The sequence below is a fragment of the Phalacrocorax aristotelis genome, chromosome 6 (assembly GCF_949628215.1).
Source record: "Phalacrocorax aristotelis chromosome 6, bGulAri2.1, whole genome shotgun sequence".
NCBI lineage: Eukaryota > Metazoa > Chordata > Aves > Suliformes > Phalacrocoracidae > Phalacrocorax > Phalacrocorax aristotelis.
The window spans coordinates 35,918,933-35,942,728 of record NC_134281.1 but is presented as its reverse complement, the minus strand read 5'-3'; the positions used below and the strand labels follow the sequence as shown (position 1 = coordinate 35,942,728).

The following is a 23,796-nucleotide window of genomic DNA, read 5'->3' as shown; positions in this document are numbered from 1 at the left end:
CCAGAGCCCAATTAAGCCAAGTCTTGAGTTATTTCCAGCGAGGAAATAAATTTCCACCACTTCATAGGCAACCAATTCCTATGCTGAGTTGCTTTAATGAATCTTTTTTACTTTTGTCCAGACAGCATTTCCCCTGAAGTAGCTTGTCCCTGCTGCCTCTTGTCCTGCCACCACACATCCTCATGAAGAAAGAACCACTGTCTCCTCCATAGCTACTTTTAGGTACTGGGAAACAAAGTACCTCTTCCCTGAAACTTCAAAAAAGCCATGCTAATTTCTCTTCCAGTGATGAAACAAACAACACTGAAGTCAGATGGAGAATCGAGTCAAAACAGGAGAAACATACTACTTAAACAAAACAAACCCGAACAAATTGCATTCTTAGAAAACACACTGACAAAATCTGTCTGTGCCCCCAAAACTGAAAACAAAGGAATCTGTTTACATTGAGCCATCTAAATACAACTTCCATTTTAAAAATAATGTTTTATATAACAGAGAAGTCCCCAAAAGGACGAGTTAGCAGGGCTTACATTAGTCACAAAGCAAACCCCACCACTGCAGGATCAAACTCAAGATGAAGGCTACTAGATGAATACAACTTTTAGGCTAAGACTATACTTTCACTTATTCTGAAGGCTTAGAAGATCCTTCCACAGCAGCTGAATTAGCAGTAGCAAGAGCCTAAGTTTAATGGATTTTTTCCATGAAATGCATGTAGGTCATTCTTGACCATTTTATGCAGAATCTAGAGTGAGCTTCGAAGGGTGCACCTACATTGGGTGCTGCAGTCTGGATGAGGAACATGGTTCCCACAGCAAACCTGAATGTTCCCCACTTCGTTTGCTTGCGCTTTCTGTTGTTGCATGCTATGTAGACTCTCCACATCTAATTTAGTTAGATAAATTTACTTTACTACTGGAAATATTTTATGTAGAATCATTATTTTTCTTTCTTCGTGCTCTTTTGCAAGCCTAATAGTTAAAAAGACATCTGTGGAAAATTATAGGAAAATCGTATTAGCTCTGCATGACACAAATAATGATATTAGCATTTGCACTTTATCCTGTAACTTTGGTAGACCAGGTTTATCATTCTGTTGAAAGATGCACATATTACTTCAAATAATTGGAGTTAAAAGGGGTGTAACAGGAAGGCAGAAGTTAATAGCACAGAATTTCTTTGTAAAGTGCATGAGGCATGCCATTTAGAAGCATAAGTCAACAGCAATCATTCATACTCTCCTGCAGACAGCCGGCAGAAGTTTTGCCTTTCAGGCACATATATATGATATGATGTTTGGATTTGCTACCTTCACAGGAAGGCAAAGAAGTTGTCAAGCACTGGTGTCACTGGGTAAAAGCAACGAATTTCTAGGAAATTGGAAGATTCAAAGTAATCCATCTCAAAATCAATACTTTACAATATAATTTATATCAATCATGTTATGGCATTGCTGATGCAAAATTAATCTGGCGCTATGCAAGCAGCTGGTTTCTCCGACCCAGGTGTGGACTTACAGCTTATTCCTAACTTTAAAATACTTAGTGAAATTTTTTATGTTGTGATCAATTTCCAATAGCAGAAAAACTGCTGTCTTTAGCAGTTACTAGCTACATACTCAGCTAATGTAAAAGCTGTGTCAATTTACCTCATGACCTAAATTAGGGTTTTGCAGGGTCAGCTAGCTTACCCAGGAAGAAAGATGCAAGTTAGCTGAGTCAGACAACTACTTCATTAAGATTGTTTCAGTTCCACATTCTAATAAAGGAAATGGCATGATGAAAAAGTTCTATCATTTTTTATCATGTAAATCTTAACCTGAAAGTTTCCATATAGACTTTTTCTGACATTTCAGATAATAGAGAAACTACATATCGCTTCCTCTAACCTCCAGAGCCTAAAAGCACAGCAAAACACACAAAAAAGTTAAGGCAAGATAAATCACAATTGCCTGTAGCCACTAGAGAAATATGACTCCTTTGATGGTCCTGCACCTCCTCACCTTATCATCATTTTATGACACAGCGGAACCCCCATTTCTCTGTCTTGTTGCTAAAAGCTTCAAGGTTATTGCTGGTTTTTAAGGAGCCTTTTAGTCTGCAGACAATGCCATACACTGCACTGCCAGGTGTGGTATGGAACATTAAGAGCTGCATTAAAGAAAACCAGACATTTATCTCTGTATTTAAGACATAAAATTTATCTCATGTTTTACTACTATAAAAAAATATTCGGCATTGAAATGATACGGTCAATGACTGTTTACAAGGCTAGCAATATAGTACTGGTCAGCTGAATTACTTTTACAGAAACAAAAAGTGGGCAGGTACTGCAATAGGGTAGAAAGATGGGAGACAGAAAACAACTGGAAGTAAATGCTGTGAAAGAACCAATGGACAGTATGGAAGAAAACTCTGTTACATGTTCAGATAGTGTGGGAATGGCGACTTATGCTGGATTTGTATTGTTGTGCCCCCCCCCAAACGCCATTATTAACCAATGACCACAATCCACTTATTTTTCCATTTTTCTATTATATCTCTTCCCAGACACACCACCACCTCAGTGGGCATTATCTCCTGTTGCAATACTGTATACTTAAGGAGCTAAAAATTAGAAAATATTTACACCCGCCCCCTCCCCTGATGTGACTGGTAACACATCTGAAGGCATTAATCCCAGAAATAACAGTTTAAATCACGATTTCAAAATATATGAAGAAAAACATTAAAAAATATTTTGCACGATACGATGCACAAAGAATTGTTGGGCTAGCAATGGCAGATTTACTACCATTTAGGCTTGCAGACTGTGAGCAAGATGAGAATGTTTTGAAGATACCTGTGTGACATTTCAGGCCCATCTTGTATTAAAGGGATAAATCCCTGACATATTCAATGAATTTAACAGATTTTTGGCAGATGTTGTTCTGCTAAATTTCTCAAAGGCTACTTCTTGCTTTTGGGAATGGCTGAAGAACACAGCCTTCTTTAGTTCACATCAGGGTAAAAATAAGCCTCCCAAGAGGCAAATTATTAAATGCAGAGTTCTCCTTACCCACAATTTCTTATGTAGCTTAGTTACCATATTGATTATTGCCTCATGTTGTACAGCCAAATATCAAATTTGTTCTGAAAAAAATTTCAACATATGGAGAGCGCTGCACTTCAATTTTGATACATTGTAGGAGTAATGATGTAAAAAAGTACAACATGCACCATGAGGGATGCACTTTTCTTCAGTGGAATAATAACATGAATGCACATGCATAAAAATACAAAATTAACTGTAATTTTGTAGTTAATTTTGTATTTACAAGATCATCCAGCTGCCTTGATATTTGGGGGAAAGAAAAGGCTAGACGAACAGACCAACAGCTACTGACCAAAGCCAGAAAAATCAAGATTAAAAGTGAAAGTTAATCGAGTTCAAGACATATTTTATATCATTGAGAGAATCTGTGGACCATCCAATTTGATAAAAGTAGAACAAGATTATTGGGAAGGTGATTTAGGACATTAATCCACTGAACACAGAAATAAATTTGCTCTACACATACTTCATAACAAATTGTTGTAAACATATTTCAGTTTAGTAATCTCACATCAGGAAGATTTTCTATATTTGGGTTTGGGGTTGGGTTTTTTTTTTCATCTTTAATCCCATTATTCTCTTTTTAGCAACTTTTCAGTAACCAGACTAATTGCTTCAATCATGCATAAAACAGAGGCTCTTTCATACAAGTTTTATTAGAGAATCAAAAGATCTCCTCTCTCCAGTGGGACTGCAATCTGAGTTTCACACAAGATGCAACAAGAGAATTTAAACAAAGCTACATCAATGAATGGCTGAAAATACCGACCATACGAAGTGGCTATACATGACATTCTGAAGTCATTAATCTTCCACTCTGACACCTGTGTTACTCGCAGGATTTTCAGCAGTGATATTTGTCATAAGAACAAGTGGAGCACTGCTAAATAATTTTATTCTCTTCATTTGGGTTATATCTTTTTAAAACCCACAGACATACCTTCAGTAGCATGTTAGGATCAATAAAACCATGACAGCTGTTCCTAAGAAAACCAGAATTAAGAATGCCTGGTAGACAACCAAAACAAGCTCCACAACAGGGGATTTGAATACATACAAGACCACCTTCTTCCTCACTGCAGTGATCGTGAGTAGGAACACTTGAATTGAGGAAGGGGTCAGCTGAGATGTCCCACTACATACAAAGAGGCAGCTGGTGAGATATCATCATCTCCTTCTGTGATCATCTGAACTTTTTAAGGGCATGCTCCAAAGTTTATCAGTAACTCAAAGCCCTAGAAAACAAATCCATGCTTTCTGGTCTTGGGATTAGTATTAGTTGCTGTGGTCACCTCACAATTCTTACAAAATTGTCAACAGCTCTACTACAAGCGTTGAATAGCATCTGAAAAACAAGTACCAATTTTTTATTTTCTTCGGGGCTCATAATTTGGTTACATTAGATCTGTCTCTCACAAAACCAATAACAAATAAAACTAGCATGCTGGTCCCAAATCATTTGCCAGCTGCTGAGCAAAAGGCTGTCAGGTAATTAAGTGTTTAGATTTCATTCACTCTCAGGTTAAGACTGACTCAACTCAGTGGAGCTCAAGATAATAATTCACCATTCTGGTCCCAATACTTACCTGCAGTTACAGAGAAAAACCTACAGGTAAAGATCCTTGGAGAATAACTAGAGACATAATAATTAAGGAAATAACAACTAATACGCCTTCAACATTCTAATGTTCAAAACTTCAAAGCTTCATAAATACAGGTCAATACTAAACTAGAGAGCATGATGAAGCGTCCAGTAGGTCATACTTCCCTTTTTTTAAAGTGTTTTTCTCTTAAAGTTTGTAACCAACTTTGACGTGTAACAGGGAGGACCTTGTGCTTCTTGTGCTTCCACTGCCACTGATGAAGATGGGGCAGAGGAACAACTCATGCATGTGCTGAGGTCCTCAGAAAGCTTGCAGGTTTGGGAACAGTCCCAGTTTGGGAGACACAAGCAGAAAGAATGAGCCAGGGAAGAAGACGAGGGGCTGGATGGGTCTCCTGGATAGGATTCAAGAGGGCAGGAACAAGTGAAAAATTAGAAGTGGTTTCTTGGAGGTATTTTTCACATGCTATTTCACCAGTAAAAATCCATTCAGTACTATGGAACTACAGGTTGGTCTTGATTGACAGGAACAAGCGAAACATGCTTTCTTTTGTTTCTTCTTTCACAGCTAAGTTGTCTACTGCATTTAGAAAGACATCCCACCTTCGCAAGTCCTCAAGATATTTTTGCTAAGAATTTTCACACGATGGACTTGAGCCGATACTAAACTATTAGCTCCGGAAAAACATCAATGATATAGTCCAGATGTTAAATGATAGGTCACGTGACAAGATATATCCAAAAGCTTAAGATTTATCAAAACAGTCATTAAAGACAAGTTTATGACACAGTTATGTGAGAATTTAAAAGTTTAACCTCATGAGAAGTTTGTCTTCTTTCAATCAACAGCAGCTGTCCCCACGAGGTTCTTATAAGATTTCATTTTAACTTGAACCTTCAAAATCACTGCTAAAATTTGGGCCCACTGAGACAGGCCAGAATTTATAACCTACAAACTCATTTAACCAAACCTTCAAGCAACTGCAGCTAAAGATTTACCTCTGACAGTTTTCAGTGATACGTGCAGGAACTTTGTGAAGGAAGTAACCAGTTTTTCTGAATTTGAAATAAAATGAACTAGAGCAAAAGAACTTACAGATGCAAATAAAATCCATAACCCAAGATATTTTTCTTACAGATTTTATGTACCACCTCATATCTTTGTTTTACATGTGAACTAGTCTCTGCAATAAAGTTTCAAATATTTCAGATTGTTCTTTGCATTTGCACTCTTATTAAAAAGTTATAAAATTTTTGTTTAAAGAGAAATTAACACATTAAATCAGTCTGGATGCACGGCCTGTCACTGTGTACTACCTACTGATGATTTTTGCTTGATTAAATCTCATTCTTAAGCTGGCCTTCTGTGATGGCATCACCACTGAGATGAATTATTATGACAAGCCAATGACAGCTGAACAACGGACTTGATGTTACCCACTGGATCATAGCTCCATTAAGAAACCATCTTTATCTTTGTTGAGTGCATGAGCTCCATTTAAACAACTTCATGCTTAAAGTGATCTGTTTGCAATCATTGCCTCAGAATTGTATCGTGTTAACAGTCTTAGGGTAAAACCAAACCAAAGGTGGAAAACTGCACAGCTGCTATTGAAGTATGTAATTGTTCAGCAAATGAAACCAAACCTGCCATCTCTTTTCAAAAAAATCAGTTAAGTAACAAATGAGCAACTCAGAGTGACATTCAGAGATTCCAGCTTATGGCACAATTTTCCACAGATTAGTTGAACTGTAACCCACTTGGCCAACAGTTTCTTCAGGCACTGATTTTAATTTTTCATGAACACATTGCTCTAATAAAGTACTTGGCATTAGTTATGGCTTTTGAATTAAAATGCATTCATGACATTAAATTTTAAAATCATTAAGCCATTAATTTTGACCAGCTTCCCCCCGCCCCGTATAGCAATTGCAAGAATTAGCAACTAAGTGCATATTTCACCAGGAGAAGAATGAAAGCTGTACTAATAAACCTTATTTTTGCAGGTCCCTGCACAGAATGGTAATATTTTATACAGTGACTGCATATCAAATTAAAGCCAAAATCAAAATTACTGTTCTGATTAAGACATATGCTAAATATCACGTAATAGTTCAACTTATGATGAGGAGCAACTTAGCACACAATCTATGTGCATTTTCTTATATATTCAGAAATAAAAAGGTTTGCAGCATTGCATAACAGTTCTATAAATTGTCTAGCTCAAGCACTGACTTAAGTACCTATTTGTGAAACTATATTGCTACAAAAAAATTTCCAGGTAATAACTACATAGCTGAGCCTACTCAACTGAGGCTGCTGATCTGCAGTTTCTTCAGGTGTGCAAGTCCCCATGGTTGCCCTACTTTACCTTACAAAAAATTCCCCCTTTATCTGCTTTGTTCAAGGTAGTATTCAGAAAGCTCAAATAGTATAAATCATAGGTATTTTAGTTTTTAATATAAAATCATTACTTCAGATATATCTACTGGCCCCATAACACTGCTACTAAAAGAAATAACCACCTGCTGTTAGTACGGGAGCCCAACTGCAGACTTCAAAACAGTTTTCATCTTGTTTTATCTTGTTTCATCTCATTCATCTTGTACTTATGAAACAGCACAGAGTTAGGAGACTGAAGATGTTTAATAGAAACAGCCAATTTGGTATCCGATTCCCATGCTAGTATCATTCTACTGTTCAATAAACTACAGGCAGTGAAGTAGCTCAGTTTTAGTTATACTTTTTAATTGAGTACAATTTACACACTTTATACACCTCTAAGTAGTGCGTCAAATTTGCTCAACAATAAGAACGCAGCTCACTGAAACAGATGTCTGATCCTCCAGCTTCCCCAGTTCTTAGTATCGGTTTTCTTTATTACTCTACATTAACTTGTAGATAAATTAAGCATAACATAAGTGTCTAAAATTCCAGCTGTGTTGTAAAATGTTACTGCAAGGCTAAATTTTTAAGTCCAAGTAGTTTCATAATCTAGGTGCAGTTATTTATGAAGGCAGCAGAAATGCTATTCTGACAACCTAATTAAACTTCCAATAATGTCAGCAGGAATCTGATTGCAAAACGGCTCATTTTATAAACATCACTACTTTCATGACTGACAAAAATATGCATGATCAGGTGCTAACTCCTCCACAAGCAGATATTTTACAACTATGTGTCGTAAAATGCTTGCAAGTACAAAATTCTAAGGTGTTATAGGTCTATGTTCAATCCATAAAAAATGGCGCAGTTCATACAAAGGTTTCATGGATTCTGCTGTTCTGCCAGTTTCACATCCATGTAACTTCACCAGTTTTAGAGGAGTCACTCCCAATACACACATAAATTTACATCTAAATCAAGCCATCTCCTGTATACAATATTGGACACATGCATTTCAAACACAAATGAAATACAGAACACAAAAGATAATTGGGCCTTGCCTATTTTAAAACCACAATAAAGCCTGTATATCACAGTGCAAATGAAGCACACGTTTCTTCAGAATTTGCTTTTTAGGTTTGCTGCCCATTGCAGAAGTGCCTTTAGAACTGAATGGGCCATGAAGTACTGATTAAGTCTGAAAAAAATTACATTTCTAATTGGAAATGTTTGAGAGATACAGAAACCATACATGATATCCCAGTATTTAAAGCAGTAATGAACCCTAACTTGAACCACTTCCTCATGGTAGCAATTGCTGTTGACAGCCATTATAATGGTCATTTCCTAATTGTAATACAGGTTAAAACAAAGTATTGAATGTTTTAGCTCACTCATGTAAGACAGAAACATTTATAATAAGCTTAAGTACTGAGAAAAAACAGTCATTTGGTACTGACCAACTGCCCATACATATAGGAGAACTTGTGCTCTTCTCATTCACTTGGCAGGATCCAATAAAAATTCCAGTCTCAACTTCTAATCTTGGAGTCACTGGGGCTTTGTGTTTGGGGTTTTTTTTTTTGGTGGGTTTTTTTGGTCTTTTTTTTTTTTTAACATTTCCATTAAGACCATTTATAAACAGTAGTCTCGATATAGCAGGGATGGAAACACATAATTAGAAGTCAGACCTCACAGCCCTCATAAATTTAAGACAGTTTTAAAAACCTCTTAAGGAGATGTGCCTTCTGGTTTTATTAAAAATGAAGGTAACATCAAATAAAAAGCAAAACTAAAGAAGAACAGGTAGAACATTTTACTTTCGTCAAACCTTAAATGTAAAGTATATTAAAAAAACATAGTTTGGAATTTCAAGAACAGGAATATAAACATGTATTTTCTATCCCAGAAAACAATTCATGCGGGTGTTACAGTATTTGATCATTCTCTACATCCACTGGTATGCAACATCAACTTCATGTTATTATATAGATACAGAGATACCATAAACTCATATAAATACCAGGGTCTTCTGGCCTCCATTATACTCATACTGTAGATCAAGCAAATCTGTTCTTTGGTAACTGGAGTAGGCTCATTTTCCATTCCAATGCAGGACTGTTAGGAGGCCATATTAGCCATTTATCTCAGGAAATTACAACCCCTGTAGACACAGTCTGGGCTACTTTTGCCACAAGAAAATAGTATTAGAGGTTTAAATGCAAAAAAGTTAAAATTACTCATTGCTTGTGGTGGCTGTTTCAGGAAAAAAAAAAAATCCAAACCTTCTCTATTCATTGTTTAATCTAGGTAACATTTAGACTCATATGTAAAGGTATTTTGATAGATGGGAATGTACACATGCACACTTTCAGTTTAAATAAAGAGACCTGTGTGGAGAATGGCAATTTAAAGTTAACATGACTTGAAGATATTCCTATAATAAAGTTTAAAGATTTAGTAAACTGGGACATTACAAATCCAAAAAAATGTTTCTAGATTTTTCATCTTCCCTTTTTCAACAAAGACTGACAGAATATACATATACAGGTTGACATTTTGATTTATCCAAAACATTTTTCACTTTGCTCAGTTTGCAAGTCTATTGACTAAAATGTAATATCATTCACAACAAAATATTTTCAGTAAGTGAAACAGTAAGCAAAGAAAACCAAAACTAAGCTCAGAAGCTAAGTGGTTTAGAAAGCCTTGTAACATCTATGTGCGCGTAAGTGTGTCTATAATTTTTTTTTATACATTATATATATAGACACACACACACATATATACACACACACGTGCGCACGTGCGCACACACACCTGTAACCTGCAGTGAAGATAAATCTATTTTCTAATAAGGAACAAAACACATTATTTAAAAATGTGGCTAATTTAACAAAACAGAGAAGAAACAGCTGCTATCAAAATATACAATTTGGATTGCAGACTAGAAGGCTAACAACATTAAAAAAATAGTTTTAAGCAAAACCCCTTTGCTTCTGAATAACAACAGGTATCAACCTGCCATAGAATGAAGCATCCAAACAAGATTTTATAAAAAGTTTAAACTGTGACCCTTCTTCATTTGCAAAGTTCTTGACAGATTATCACATAGTGCGAGCTCTAGTCTCCAAACTGGAGCCCCTTTCATTTTTCTTAATCCATTCTTCAGGAAATACATGGCAGCTGAAGAATTCAGAATCTCAAGTGAGATTTGTGCTTTACCATATACCTGGGGAAAAAGAAAAAAAAACAAAAGAGCAGAAAAACAACATTACTACTCTTTTGGTATTTATAGAAATTTTACTCTCAGGAATAATATGCAACAACTTCATTAAAACAAAATTCTTAGAGAATCAGCAAATTGCCAAAGAGATGCAATGCCTTATATGCCATATAGCTCTCTATTATGCATAATATTTGTCCCACTAAAAGACAGTCAGCTAAAACATTTGCTTCGAAGAAAATTCATGTTTTTCAAGGCATCGCAGAATTTCTAACATTGGAAGACTGCTGTTAAAGATAACTCTAGTTCATTTTGGGTATTCAGATATACAGTTTAGCTGAGACTTTTAAATAAGAAGCCATAGCAAGTTTGATGCCTGGAATAATTTTGACAATTCCCATGGGATTTTTCTTTTTGAAGTTCACTCAATCATTCAAGCCATTTGCTGCGCAATCAACATGAAAAGATTAAACATTCATGAAATGCATGGGCTTCTCCCTTCCCTCAATATTTCTTCAACTGCTTCTTGATAAGAAAGTTTCTTCTCTCCAACACGAAAAAGGTACTGCAATCAACTTGCCCATTCAGAGAAGGTTCTGAACCACAGAGTCAGAACCAATGTTGCTCTTCACAGAGCTGCTGGTGCTCCTCTATCCCTCACTTCTCACAAAAGGCAGGGCTAAGTATTTGGAAGGCCCCTAAGATACACAAGAATCACCAGTCCAAAACTCATTAGGTGCTGTATCTTTTTTTACTTTCTTGCTCTTCTACCCAGTGCTGTGGACTCAAGGGCATTGGGGATAAGATAATGCTTTGTGGCTCTTTATCTTAACAGTAGTCTTTCACTTTTTTCTAGACTGTCATCTAGTGAGGTGGAGAGAGAAAGGAGACGAGCTCGTAGGCTCAGAACTGCAGTCCAATAAGAATGCTGGGAGAATAAAGGAAAACTCTACACCACCTAGTTTGTTTTCCCTTCTTTTCCTTCTGCCTAAGGGGAGATGGGGAATCACAGTACTAATTGCTGATTAACGGTAACTACCCTTCCTTTAAATCCATGCATATTACACTTTAGAGATTATTTCTAGTTTACAAAATAAAATATAGTGGTATATATCTAAACAAGCAGTATTTTCAAGATAAAATATTGTTTAGATATTTAAGTTCTATACAATTACCTTGTTTCCACAACTCTTCATTCCCACTAGACATCATAAAACCATGAGCATAAGGGATTTTCAACCAGAAACATACCTGTCCAAAGTTTCCCAGAAGCGTAGAAATACTGGCCTGTCCAAGTGTCTTTTGTGGTAGCTTAGTTCTAACACTGTTACATCCCATTTCTGTACATTTGGATCCAGACGTACTTCATCATATTTGAGATGAAAAGCTTTAACTACAGGAAACAGGAAAACATTTAGTATACGAAAATGACAACTTTACAGAGTTTAATAATCAAAGTGAATTCCCACCCCACCCCTCTTTTTTTCAGAATAGAGCTTGACAACAAAATTAATGAGCCCATCCCTCATGAAAGTAAACTAGTTAATAAAGGGCACTGTGCTAAATATAGCAGTTGGTGGCCACTACCAGGCGCTCATACTATTACAGGTTTAAGTGAAAGGGCAGCCACTATTTTTAGATGCATAGATTCCAGGATAACAGCAGAAACTCACTGCCAATTCAAGCATGTTTTCTCTGGGGAACACAGATGTTCTTTCTCAAAAATCTTTGAACTGTCCAAGAATTAAAAAAAAACAAAAAAAAAAAAAAAAACAAACAAACAAAAAAAAAACAAACCCAAAAACATTTCTGAGACCACTGAGAAGGAAGCCTGGCTATTTCCTGAAAGTCTGTGCCGATGATAGCAGAATGCCAGAGTAACCCCCAAACGTTACATGAAGCATTCAGAGAAATTTAGTATCTGCCAATTTCCCCATATCTAGTACACAGATAAAAATGGTAAAATAGTAACAGTTATTTTGCTCTTGGGAAGTACTGTCACATGTAAACTAGGTGAAGCCTAAGCATTAACACAGTGAGTATTAAAATCTTCTTGCGTTTCATCTTCATTTCCTTAGCCAAGTCATACTTTTGACACAATCCAGTGCGAAGTGTTTAAGTCTTCTACAATTCCTATCTAGTAACCAATCTGATGCATTTTCTATTTTGGATATTATTAGAGAAGTAAAGCAGAAGCATTTGACCAGGCTTGTGGAAATCTATAAAGTGATATATATCTAGGAGCTTTCTAAAAGATTGGTATCTGAAATTAGCTTCCCCCCCCCCCTTAAAAAAAAAAATAAAGTGATTATCTGGCTTGTACCATCGCCTGATAGATCTCAAAGCTTTGTGAATGAAAACTAAGAATACATATACATTATCTTTGCCATACAATGTTGAAGGTTTTAAACTAACTCCAGAGAAAGCAAATAAAGAGATACTGGGGCTACACACTTACAGAAAACTTAATCAACACCTGACAGAGTCTCTGCAATAAGGTTAAATAATATTGAGCCGAAGACAATCCACTTCTGAATCTGAAACAAATCAGGATTAAAGCACGCTAATGTGCTCTAGCAGCAAGACCTTTAAAATGGTATTAGAAATCAAATACTTGTTGATTAAAGTGACATCATTCAAAATTTCATCTGAAGCATTCACCTGCAGATGCAAAAATAAGCTTGTTTGCTATGTGAACATTAAACACACACCACTTGTAAAGAAAACTAAGGAGAACAATTTAGGAGACTCAACTAACAAAATGCTACATGACATAGCAATTGAACAAATAAAACTAGTTTGACAGGCTCTGGTCCAATACAGATTTTATTGAAGAATTCTTTACAGTAATCTACCTGCTTGTTTTCCAAAATGACAGTGATAAGCTTTGAATATTTGTTAATCACTACGGACCCAGTAATTTACATGAAAAGATGCAAACTGCAGATGAAACAATGAACCACACTGCAGAAGCCAGGCACCACATTTATGAAGACTGTTAAAGACAATATATATGGACAAAGCAATAGCTTCAGGAAAAGGTAAACGTACAACCAGACTGACATTGCCGTGCCCTCTTCATTTACACTGTTTTTATTTTGAGGAGTGAGTAAAGTAATTAGGAAAAGCCCTAGAGATACTCTGAGAAAAATGTTTCAAAGCAAGGGTTTTTTTACAATAACAGAATGCATTTCTAAAATTAGAAAAGGTCCATTTCAATGTATCTTTATGAGTCAAGTAAGAACAGATATCCTTCTTTCATTTGAAAAATGTAAGAATTTGTACACCTTCTGACTGAACTACGCAGGCTATGATTTTGATCTTTTGGCATAGCAAAGACTTCAAAAACATCAAAACATGTCATAACAATTCCTATAGCCCTCTATTTATATATACATAAAGTTAAAATTAATGGGAACTAACTAGCATGCAACTACAAGCTAGACCTTAAATAGTTAGCAGTATTTTTCTTGGCTTTGCTTTTCAAAATTTCTGCTTTCTCTGTACCTTCATTTTGAAGTGTTTGTTTCTTCTTCATTAGTCTCTCTTGTTAAACTCTCTCTTGCGGTGTATTTTTTCTTATGACAACTTTCAGGTTCTTTTACCCTCTATTCATTCTCAATCCCCCCTTAAGCAACTCATTCTATTTTCTTGTTCATAGATACATCCTTAACCTTCCATCCAACTGTTTTTTTGCTCCTAACCAGGCTAGCATTCTCTTTCCAGCTGCTAATTCTCATACCAAATACGTGCACACATAAAACCTGATCAAACTTGTTTCCTCATTACACTGACTGGAAGACGACAGACTGAACTAAGATAGGGTGGTGGTTTGTTTTTTTTTCTTCTTCCCATTGTGTGTGTTGGGTAGGGTTTTTTTTTTTTCCCCCTCGTTTAAATCTGTAGCTCAGAAACTACTGGACACTATAAAAAGGTCAATTTTCTAAGGCAGCTTCACAATTAAGCAACAGAGAACAGAATCTGACAGTTTCTTTAGGTACTATCACACGTCTTAGTCAGAAGAGTAACCTGTGCGAGAGAAGTGCAGTGTGTCTCAAACACACTGAGCACAACTGTGATAACTCCTGTTCAGATCTATACCGTGATACCACCTAGCTCACAACTTAAAAGTCCTTGTATCTTGTTAAACTTCCAAATTTTTGTCAGATAGCAGATCACATTTGCAAAGCTCTCTTAGGGAAATACTAGCTGATTAATCCTCTGTTCAAAGTAGTAATGGAATCTGAAGACAGCCTGTAAACCTCTTATCTATGAAGTGTTATAATATAAATTGTCTTTTCACCTTTTTTTAGAAGCTTGGGAAGTAAACTTATGCACTAGCTATTTCTGAACCTCTTGTAAAGACAACAGCTCTGAAGATTTTTCATGAGCTTCCACAGGTCAGAACAGAAGAACTGCAGAGGGCACATTAATAACTTGCCATCTGTGCAAACACCTAAGCACCTGTCTTCTCAACCACCCTAGTCCAACAGCACTTTAGTAGTACTTGGCAATACTTTGCCATAAGGATAAAACACCCACAAAAAAAACCCAAAACCCAAACAGAACAACAAACACCCGAACACTTAAAACCAAAACTAAAGACACCCTTACTCTTTGCAAAGATATCAACAGGTGATCCATCCGGCAAGAGCCAAGGCCAACCTTTGAACTGCCAAGCAGGACCCTGTACAAACACTGCCACCACACGATCCCTACAAACACAGAAAGAGATGGCCATGAACATTTAAATTACATGTTTTCTTAAACATCTTAGCATAGTTTCTCGTTATAGTAACAGCAGTTTAGCACATTTAAAAACCACACCTCTAGTGCAACTCTCTTTTCTCTGTTAAGCTAAAAAATGTCATGTGACTTTTCTGGACTTTTAGCTCCATCCCTTTGCAGAACACACCAGTTTCTCATGTTATGTTTATACGAAGTCAGTGTTTATTCCTGGTCATTATCACTTTGCTTTTAAAACTGCTCCAACATTTTAGAGATAATCTATGAATAACACTGTAAACTGAGATGTAATAGTTAAAAGCCTTTATTCTGAATAGTGTTAATTTCTATTCTAAAAATTTATTAGAAGAGACACCTGCTAAATTTCTGCCTCCAGTTGCAAAGTGCATAATTTATTTTACAGGTATGTAACCATTACCTGTGGTCTAAGAAAATGAATTTATGATTAAGATGAAGCTTTTGCATTAATAGAATTTAAAAATCCCACCAACTTGGAGAATAAATGTCCTCCCACATATGCTCTATCTTTTTCTCGAACATTTACATCATCCAACCATGGTTCCTACCTACTACAACAAATAATAACCTCCCTAATCTAACCCCCAAATTTAATTCACCATAAAGTCTACCAAATCCCAAATGGAAAAGAATAATCAAGGTGGAGGTTTGGGGTTTGTTTTTTTTGTTATTGTTGTTTTGTTGGTTTTTCCTTTTTTTTTTTTTTTTTTTAAGGGCAGACTAAAGGTTTGCCATTTCAAGTGATGTTGCAGGTTTTGTAATGGCTAACAGGAAAAAAAAAAAAAAACAAACAGCAGCAACATGTTAATTTCTAGATTCTGATATCTGATTCTCCCTGGGATAAAAACAAGCTAAAAAACCCACACCACTTCATCTCTTCGGTCAGAACCATTTTAGATGGTTCTTAAAGGTTTGATCATTAAACAATTTAAGTTATATTTGTTATTTAGAATTTCAAGCCCACAGATTTCTGAATAGTTGAGTTCTCAATACAGAGAGCAAACAGTATAGGAACAGGACCTAAAATGTCGTCGTGCATGTGTCAAATCCTCACACTTCTGAGGAAGAAGTAAAAATGTTGCCTAATTCATTACATCAAATAAGAAAAAGATGTTTCCCTAGAATTTTCCTGCTGAAAGAGAAATATGTTTTCATAACATCGAAGAATGGGTTACAGACAAAATAATCTGCAGCTTTTTCATAAAAGCTCTCTCTGATTCCCTCTCCCCAGCCGGGGCTCTCCCTTCAGAAGTGAGCTTCCATCATGGATTCCAATTCAATGCATCTGATTCAATACTGAAACCACAGTTCAGTCTTTACTGTCTGATGTGTTTTCTTTCTGTAACTATTAAAAAAAGTTAGAATGTCAGATGAAGGCCTGCAAATGTATCTTTCTAAGAGGTCTCTCTCAGAAAGCAGACAAGAAAGCAGGATTTTCTCTCAGATGTTTCAGTGACTTGCACACTACAGTATCATGAACTGAAAAACTCATATGAATATTCCCATTCGAATTTCTGGAACATTTCAGGCAAACCTAATAAAAATAGTTGTGCTGCTCATGCTGTTAAGATGTGGAGTGTTGGATTTCTTAAGAAACTTATTTTAAGAAGTTTAGCGTTGTATTATTTTCATCACCTGAAGAAAATACTCCTATATAGCTATCAATCAAATCCATTCTTTTATCCATTTCTTAACTTTTAATGCGGTTTAGTAGAATTTCATTGGTCCCCTCCAAATTCTGCATTCTCCTCATTAAGCAATTTTGTAAAGGGGAAATCTCTTTTACCAGTCTTGTGGCATAAGTTTCAGAGGTTGGTCTACTACTCGATAAGGTACAGTAACGCTGACTGTAGTTCCCCCAGGCTGCATCTGGTCCTTCCTTCTCTGTATTAGAGTTTCATTTTCTCGTTGACAGCCTTGTTTCTTCTTTTCATCTGATGGTACAAACCTTGAGGAATAAAAAAAAAATTCAATAGACAAAAGCAATTTATTTTGTGTAATCACCAGGAAAAGTAACAACTTTATCAGAACTTTGCATTACTGGCAATGGTCACTGAAGCCACTTAATTTTCACCATGCTAAGCCTCCACCGCTACTCGTTCAGAACAACAAAAACCGCAAGAATAATATTTCATAAGCCCTTATGATAAAAGTCATATTAAAAGGTCCTCTGCCCCTCAAAACTACAGGCAGACCTGTTCTTATACATTCGTGGCATTCCTTGCTGACCTTACCCAACACATCTGCAGATAAGAAGGCAGATCACAATCTGCTGAATGGCCGTAACTTTTTCTTTTTAGTGATCATGGGTAACATGGGGAAGCTTGGGCACTAAGAAGCAATTGCTTCCTGGAGAAAATCTGAGAGCTCTTCACCTTGGAGCCCTCAGAATTATGTTTTCTTAAGAAAGCTGGGATTTTTGGTCAAAAAGGTCTTTGAGTGCGGTTTTATTTTTTTGGATGAGGCGATTTTACATTATCAATGATTCATCTGGTTACTATGATGCATGATACTATGATTCTGGATTTTTCCTGAATAGCTTCTCTGATAGATTAAATGCTCAGAAAATAAGGATAATGTGGTCCTCATGTCTTATGTAATCTCTGTGTGACAAAAATAAATGCTTAAGCTGTGACACCCCAGAATGAATTATAGATCTTTGATTTTTCAGCCCCTCACATTCAAAAAAAAAAAGCAACAATTCCATTTCAAGATTCTGTTCTTTATGGCAATAAAAAAATACACAGTTCTCAAAATTGGCATCATAAATGTGATATTAGTGCAAGCCTTTTTACTGGTGAATCTTAGTGGATTTTGTCAAAAGAAAAGATAACAAAATGATGCATTTTACAGAACTAAAACTATGTCACAGAAACGTAAGCTGATGTGCCCAGTATCACCTACCAGGCCAGCAAAAGAGCAGAGCTCAGACCCACGTCTGAGCTATAGAATAGACCTGTTCTACTCAGAACCACCCAGCTGCACTACTAACACTGTTTGCTGCTGATATTTCATTTCTAATAACTCTAATAAAAAGAAACACTACGTTTCACTTAACTGCAAAAGTTATCAGGATTATTGGTGCTGCATTTTAAAAACACAGTACTCCACATAATTGGTAATATTTCTCTCCATTATAGTACACATGCTGCTTTTTAGAAGTTTACTGCATTTTTTGGGTAAGTTGTTTGCACCATTTCTATTTGTTCTCTTCAACCTATTCCTATTTGAATACTAAAACCAAATTTGAATGTGCTTAAACAGGCAGACTGCACTTCCTATTGCTGGAAAAAGAAAAATAGAATGAAAAATGAAATATGAGGAAAAGTTCATTATTCAGTCAACTTGAAAATACTAGTTTTTACTAACACCTTGTATCCAATGAGAAAATGGTATTTTGGGGGAAAAAAGGCCAAACAAACATGTTTTAAGGCAGCACATAGAAACTGTCAATAAACCCTAAAGCAAACTATTTTACTTTCCTAATGTAAATAAACAGATGAAGCCCCCTTACACCCTTCATGAATTAACAGTGTTTCAAGAACGAAGAACAGAAAGTCACAGTCAATTTCTGAAGTACGCATCCAAACCTCTCAGAACTAAGGAATCTGGTCTGGAAAGATGGAAATACGTGGTGAGTTTTTTTGGTTGTTATGTTTGTTGGGGTTTGGTTTGGTTTTTTTTGTGGGTTTTTTTGTTTGTTTGTTTTTGGTGGGTTCCCCCCACAATTTAGCAACGACAGAAAAACCCCCTCTCAAACACCTTTTACCCAAGTGGCAAGGCCTACACGAAAAGCCAAGATCACCTAAAATGGTGGAGGGCTTGAGAATAATTTTGTTCTTTATTACATGCCCCATGCACTGAATGAAAACAAACTCTTACAGAACATTTAAATAAGAAACAAGCAGCCACACATATATTACAGGGGTAATCAAATATTCATATGAACAGCCATCTAAAAGGTCACATTTTTCATTTAATTTGTAAATGTGAGGAAGCAGACACATTTTAAATGGAAACAGGAAACCTAGCCACCCCTGCCAAATTGCTATTCTACAGAGTCTAAGAATTTCACCACTATACCTAAGACCCCTCAAATTTGGCTGAAAAAGGTATTTTCAATTCTACCACTAGCTTTAAATGTTTCTGCATTTAAGAATTCATTTCAACACTACTAAATTGACAGTTTCCTTCTATTTCATCTAGAAACTGTGTTATAGTTGTTAAGGCACCATCTGGTTTTGCCTCAGTTACCTATCTTCTAGACAATAGCTTCAGTTTCATTTACTGTAAAAGTCTGAACACTTTTGAACACATTTCTCCAGGGCAGAAAATGAAATACTTTGTTGAATTTTATGTAGAAAAAAATACCAATGAGCAGATTCACATGCAACAGTAGATGACGACTGTCACAAAGAAAGCGTTGAAGGAAATGCTTCCATATATGTACACACACAGACTGCAGGAATAAATGACAGCTTACAGGAAGTTTAAGAATGGTATGCTTGCATTTCCAGGAACCATCGATTCAGTGAGTGTAATAAAAGCTATTTGCTCAAGAATTGAGAATCAATAGAAATTACTGTATGATTATAAATATAATCATGGCTTACTCCACCACTACCTGGACATAAAGGACAAGCTTAAGAAGTCTGAGTATTAAAGAAAACAGAAAAAAAACCCATCTTCTCAGGGGAATTATTTGCCACAGTACTATAGCTGGTGGCTTAACTACACATTGGTACTTGACACCTTTTTGGTCACCCAACACACTAGATACGTGTCTGAAACCTGACTGTGCAGGAGCTTACATTTTTTTGTTCCTTCTCCAGATTATTATTCCCTAGTGAAAAAAAAAAATCTCATATCTACTTAGAATCCATTTTTGTACCCCTACTAGGAAATTAATAGCACTCAATTCTCTCGCTGTTAATTGCCAAAATCATTATTCACAAGAACTGGTGCACTCTCACTTTACAAAGGCAGCAGGTCCCTTTCCTAAGGTAACAGGCAAGCGACTGAACAAGATCAAATTATGGGAGGTAATTGGTAAGATACTATCCACCGAACTGCCAGAGCTGCTCATGCCTATGCTCTAAACTCACATCAATTTCCAGCATTGACTTTAAAACACTTTCACTGAGTTCAGGTCAGCACTTTCTGGCATACTGAAAAATGCATGAACAGAGAATAAGGCAACTCCATTGCTGGACAGTAACCGAGATCACCGCAATATACATTTGATTGTGTTTAGAACTGGAGACTTATTTTTACAACCCCCTCAATATTTTTGTTAGATTGCAGTATCAAAAGCTTCATACACCTATTTTTGAAGAGAGCAAAGCTTTGTTTGTAATACATTATCCCTGAATCTTTCAGATGATTTGCTCAATATCAAAGCAGGATAAATGTCACTGAGTTGCCTGGCCACATATGGTGAAACATACCATGAATAAAAGCATCATCATAATAAAAACACATAATCATCTAATCATTTACACCTGCCTGATAAAATACCTGCCTTGCTTTTGTTCCACGTGAAGCAGAGGCATTGCCTCCAAAAAAGCTTAACTTCAGATATTCCCAAATACTTAGTCTGGAAAGCCAGATTTTACACAATAATTATGATATCCAGTGTTGCATTCAGGTAAGTGAATAACAATAAAGTACTATATGAACTACTTTTAAAGAAGCCTCACAATATGAAGTATTGCAGTTCTGATTTTAAATGAAATTATATCTTTTTAATAATTTAGGCACTTTTGTACTTGGCTCCTTAGAAAAATAACCTTTCAAAAAAGGTTATCATGAACATTTGCATATTATACAGCTTGTGAATTATATATGTTACTATATATATAGAAATGTCCCCCTACAAAATCTAAGTTGCAACCAATATATCCAACAGACAAATGAGGTAACTTAAAAAAATCCTAAACCAGTAACATGCTTCTGGTTTATCATTATATATAATTTCATTCTATTCATGATAGTTTCCCTGCTTTCCATATTCTCTACCTCAATAGAGAGCATAACATTAGTGATGAATTAAACATGCTAAGCATCATACAAATGTCAACCCAATTTGGCAAGGAAAAAAACCCAACACAATGCAGAACTATGAAAAGGGTTACTAAAAATGTAGGTGTAGTTACTGAGTTTCTTTCAGTCCTTCACAACTGAATTTAATGCCTACCAAAGTACTGGAAAAAGACTGTCCTGTTTATTTCACAACAAACAAACTAAAATATTTCCCAATGATACCACAGTTACTTTTTCTCATATCCAAAGTGACAATGTGTTGCAGTCCAGTTACTTAGAAAAAAAAAATCCAGCATCCTAGACAAAAAGTATTGTAAAAGACAGGGGTTCCCAGCTATGACTGTTAAGTTTTGGTTTTACATCGTCTGATCTCTAACTATAATTTCAGCTGTGTTCCTTATTTCGTTTTAAGAAATATTTGCATAGAGGGTATCCTAAAAGTTGGTTTTATTTATGAAACCCAAATACTCATTCTTTCTTACTACACACTTGACAGAAGTGTGCTGCCTCAGGTATCAGGCATGGAAGAAAGTTGCCCTGTAAACAGCCCACGTCACACGTGTATCACAGCTTCCATACCCCAACTGTCCTGGGGGGCATCATTCTCCCAGGATTCTCCCACATTTCTTAGCAGTCTCGCCCACAATGGCTCTTACTCCTCCAGCTCCAAAAATCACCTCCCCTTGTGCTATATCGTATCTCCTCTGACAACTAATACAAACAGGCTGATTACCTCTAGAACTACAAGAAATTCAATTCCGCCTGCATCTTCCTCAGCTGGGGTAAGGGCCACTAATTTCTTTTCTATCTGGACAATATTTCTTCATTCAAAAACTTGTGGTGATGACAAGTGCCTTCCAAATATCTACTCTTCTGTCAAATTTAGCTTGAAGTGGGGAGTGAGTTAAAGGCGGCAGTGACTAAGAGGCAGAAATCAGTCTTTTGTTGGAAAGCCATCACATATCTATCAATCACACTCTACATCAAGGCTAGTTCTACATTCTGCATACCTGAACAGTAAAAACAATCCCTGTAGCCATTCCTAAACAAACTACTTCAATAAATTTGAAGGCAAAAAAATACAGGTCAGGTGGCGTATTTTCTAGAAAAGTGCTAGAACTGTCATGGCTAAATAAATATTTTGCTCTTCTGAATTCTGCTATTGCACTTCTGATTCATTATCATACCCTGCTTCTTTGCTTTGTCTTTCATACTTGTTAACTACATAAGTGGCCTCCTTTGACCCCATAAAGTTAATTTAATTTTTTTCTGGATCATGTTCTTTGTACTCTAATGATCAGCCTCCTCTTGGGGCAGGTCTTGAGAGCTTAACTGTACCTCTACCCCAGTGGAGCTGCACACAGCGCAAGCCTCCTAGCACAGATATACAGTGGTCATTCCCAGAAATCTTTTCTGATTGCCCTTGCTCATCTCCTCTAAGCCTTCTTCCATTGTAAGGGTTCACTGAATCCGTTGCACATGTGCGCATGTATGTTATAAAATAAAACTACTACAGACATTAGAAATGGTATCGTGAGACTTTCTTAATCTGCCCATTTCGCCCCCAGGTCACAACTGTGCAAACACTCTGAAAACAAGTTTTTGCTTTTGTCCTACTATTGAAGAGGCATTAATTTTTTTTATACTCTGGTCTGTAAAACTAGCCTGTTAAAAGACAGCAGATACTCCTTGCTTAAGTACTAATTTGGTACTGGTATACCTTTATATCTGAAAACAGGTTTTTTATACAGTATGTTCTAATCAGTTACTTACTTCAGATCTTGCAGAAGGTCCTTTGCATTAAGCATCGTTATTAAAGAGGTCGTGGCTGCTGGAATAATGATTATGGGAGTTCGAGATCCTGTAGAGATAATAAGGTTACATTTGCCTTTTCTGTTGTTGTTGTGCTTTTGGTTGGTTCCCCCTGCCCTGCTCTTTTCATTAAAGGAACTGTACATAAAAACAAAACTCTTGCTTAACAGATCAAAATCATGGAAAAGTATTCAAGGAAAATTGTAGTGAGTGTAATGAATAAATTGAAAATTTTCATTCATCAAAAAAAGTATACCCCTATATCATGAGTTTCTAAATATGGGTAGGACGCATATTTAACCAACCAGAATGCTGTCTGCATTCCACTGCTTGTTTATATTGTTGCTTGTGGTTCCAGCAAAAGATAGAGCGTGCACAATTCACACAAAAATGAGAAGGGTTGTGTAACTAAAATTCACTCACCTTTTTTCTGGTTTGGAGGTGGTCTTGCCTGAGAAACTGAGAAAAAAACACAAAATATGGCAGAATGACTAATACATAAATACAAATGTAAAGCAACATTTCAATGGTTTTAGTTGCAAGAGTGAACAGAGAGGAGTCACTCTGTAGTCATTAGACCATTTTCACAGATGCAATACACAAAGTTGAAGAAGGGATTTATAATTTGGGTCTCAGTATTCAGAAGACAAATAGCTTTTGACTGAAACAGATATTAGAAGAGTTGAGTCAATCTCTCCTAATTTTACTGAAACTAGTCATCCCTCTCCATCCTCCTCAAAAGGTCAGGGCACAACAGCATTGATAAAAATTGCCAGCAATCTTGAAAAAAAGCTGTTTGTAGATCTTAAGTTCAATAGTGCTGAACCAACAGGAAGATTGTTTCACAACAAACTGATCTTTACAGAC

The 23,796-nt window shown here is 36.2% G+C and overlaps 1 protein-coding gene across 1 annotated transcript in view; it reads right to left on the bottom strand.

Annotated features, from left to right (window-relative positions):
* Positions 1 to 8,816: 8,816 nt before the first annotated feature.
* The window catches only part of CDC73 (cell division cycle 73), a 110,385-nt gene continuing 95,405 nt past the window's right edge, over positions 8,817 to 23,796 (bottom strand). Inside the window, exons 12-17 of the mRNA XM_075097202.1 lie at positions 23,353 to 23,388; positions 22,891 to 22,978; positions 16,862 to 17,023; positions 14,926 to 15,026; positions 11,563 to 11,704; positions 8,817 to 10,317 (exon numbers count right to left, since the gene is read on the bottom strand). Coding sequence (XP_074953303.1) covers positions 10,281 to 10,317; positions 11,563 to 11,704; positions 14,926 to 15,026; positions 16,862 to 17,023; positions 22,891 to 22,978; positions 23,353 to 23,388 — 566 coding nt within the window. The 3' untranslated portion in view covers positions 8,817 to 10,280. The remainder of the gene's footprint in view (positions 10,318 to 11,562; positions 11,705 to 14,925; positions 15,027 to 16,861; positions 17,024 to 22,890; positions 22,979 to 23,352; positions 23,389 to 23,796) is intronic.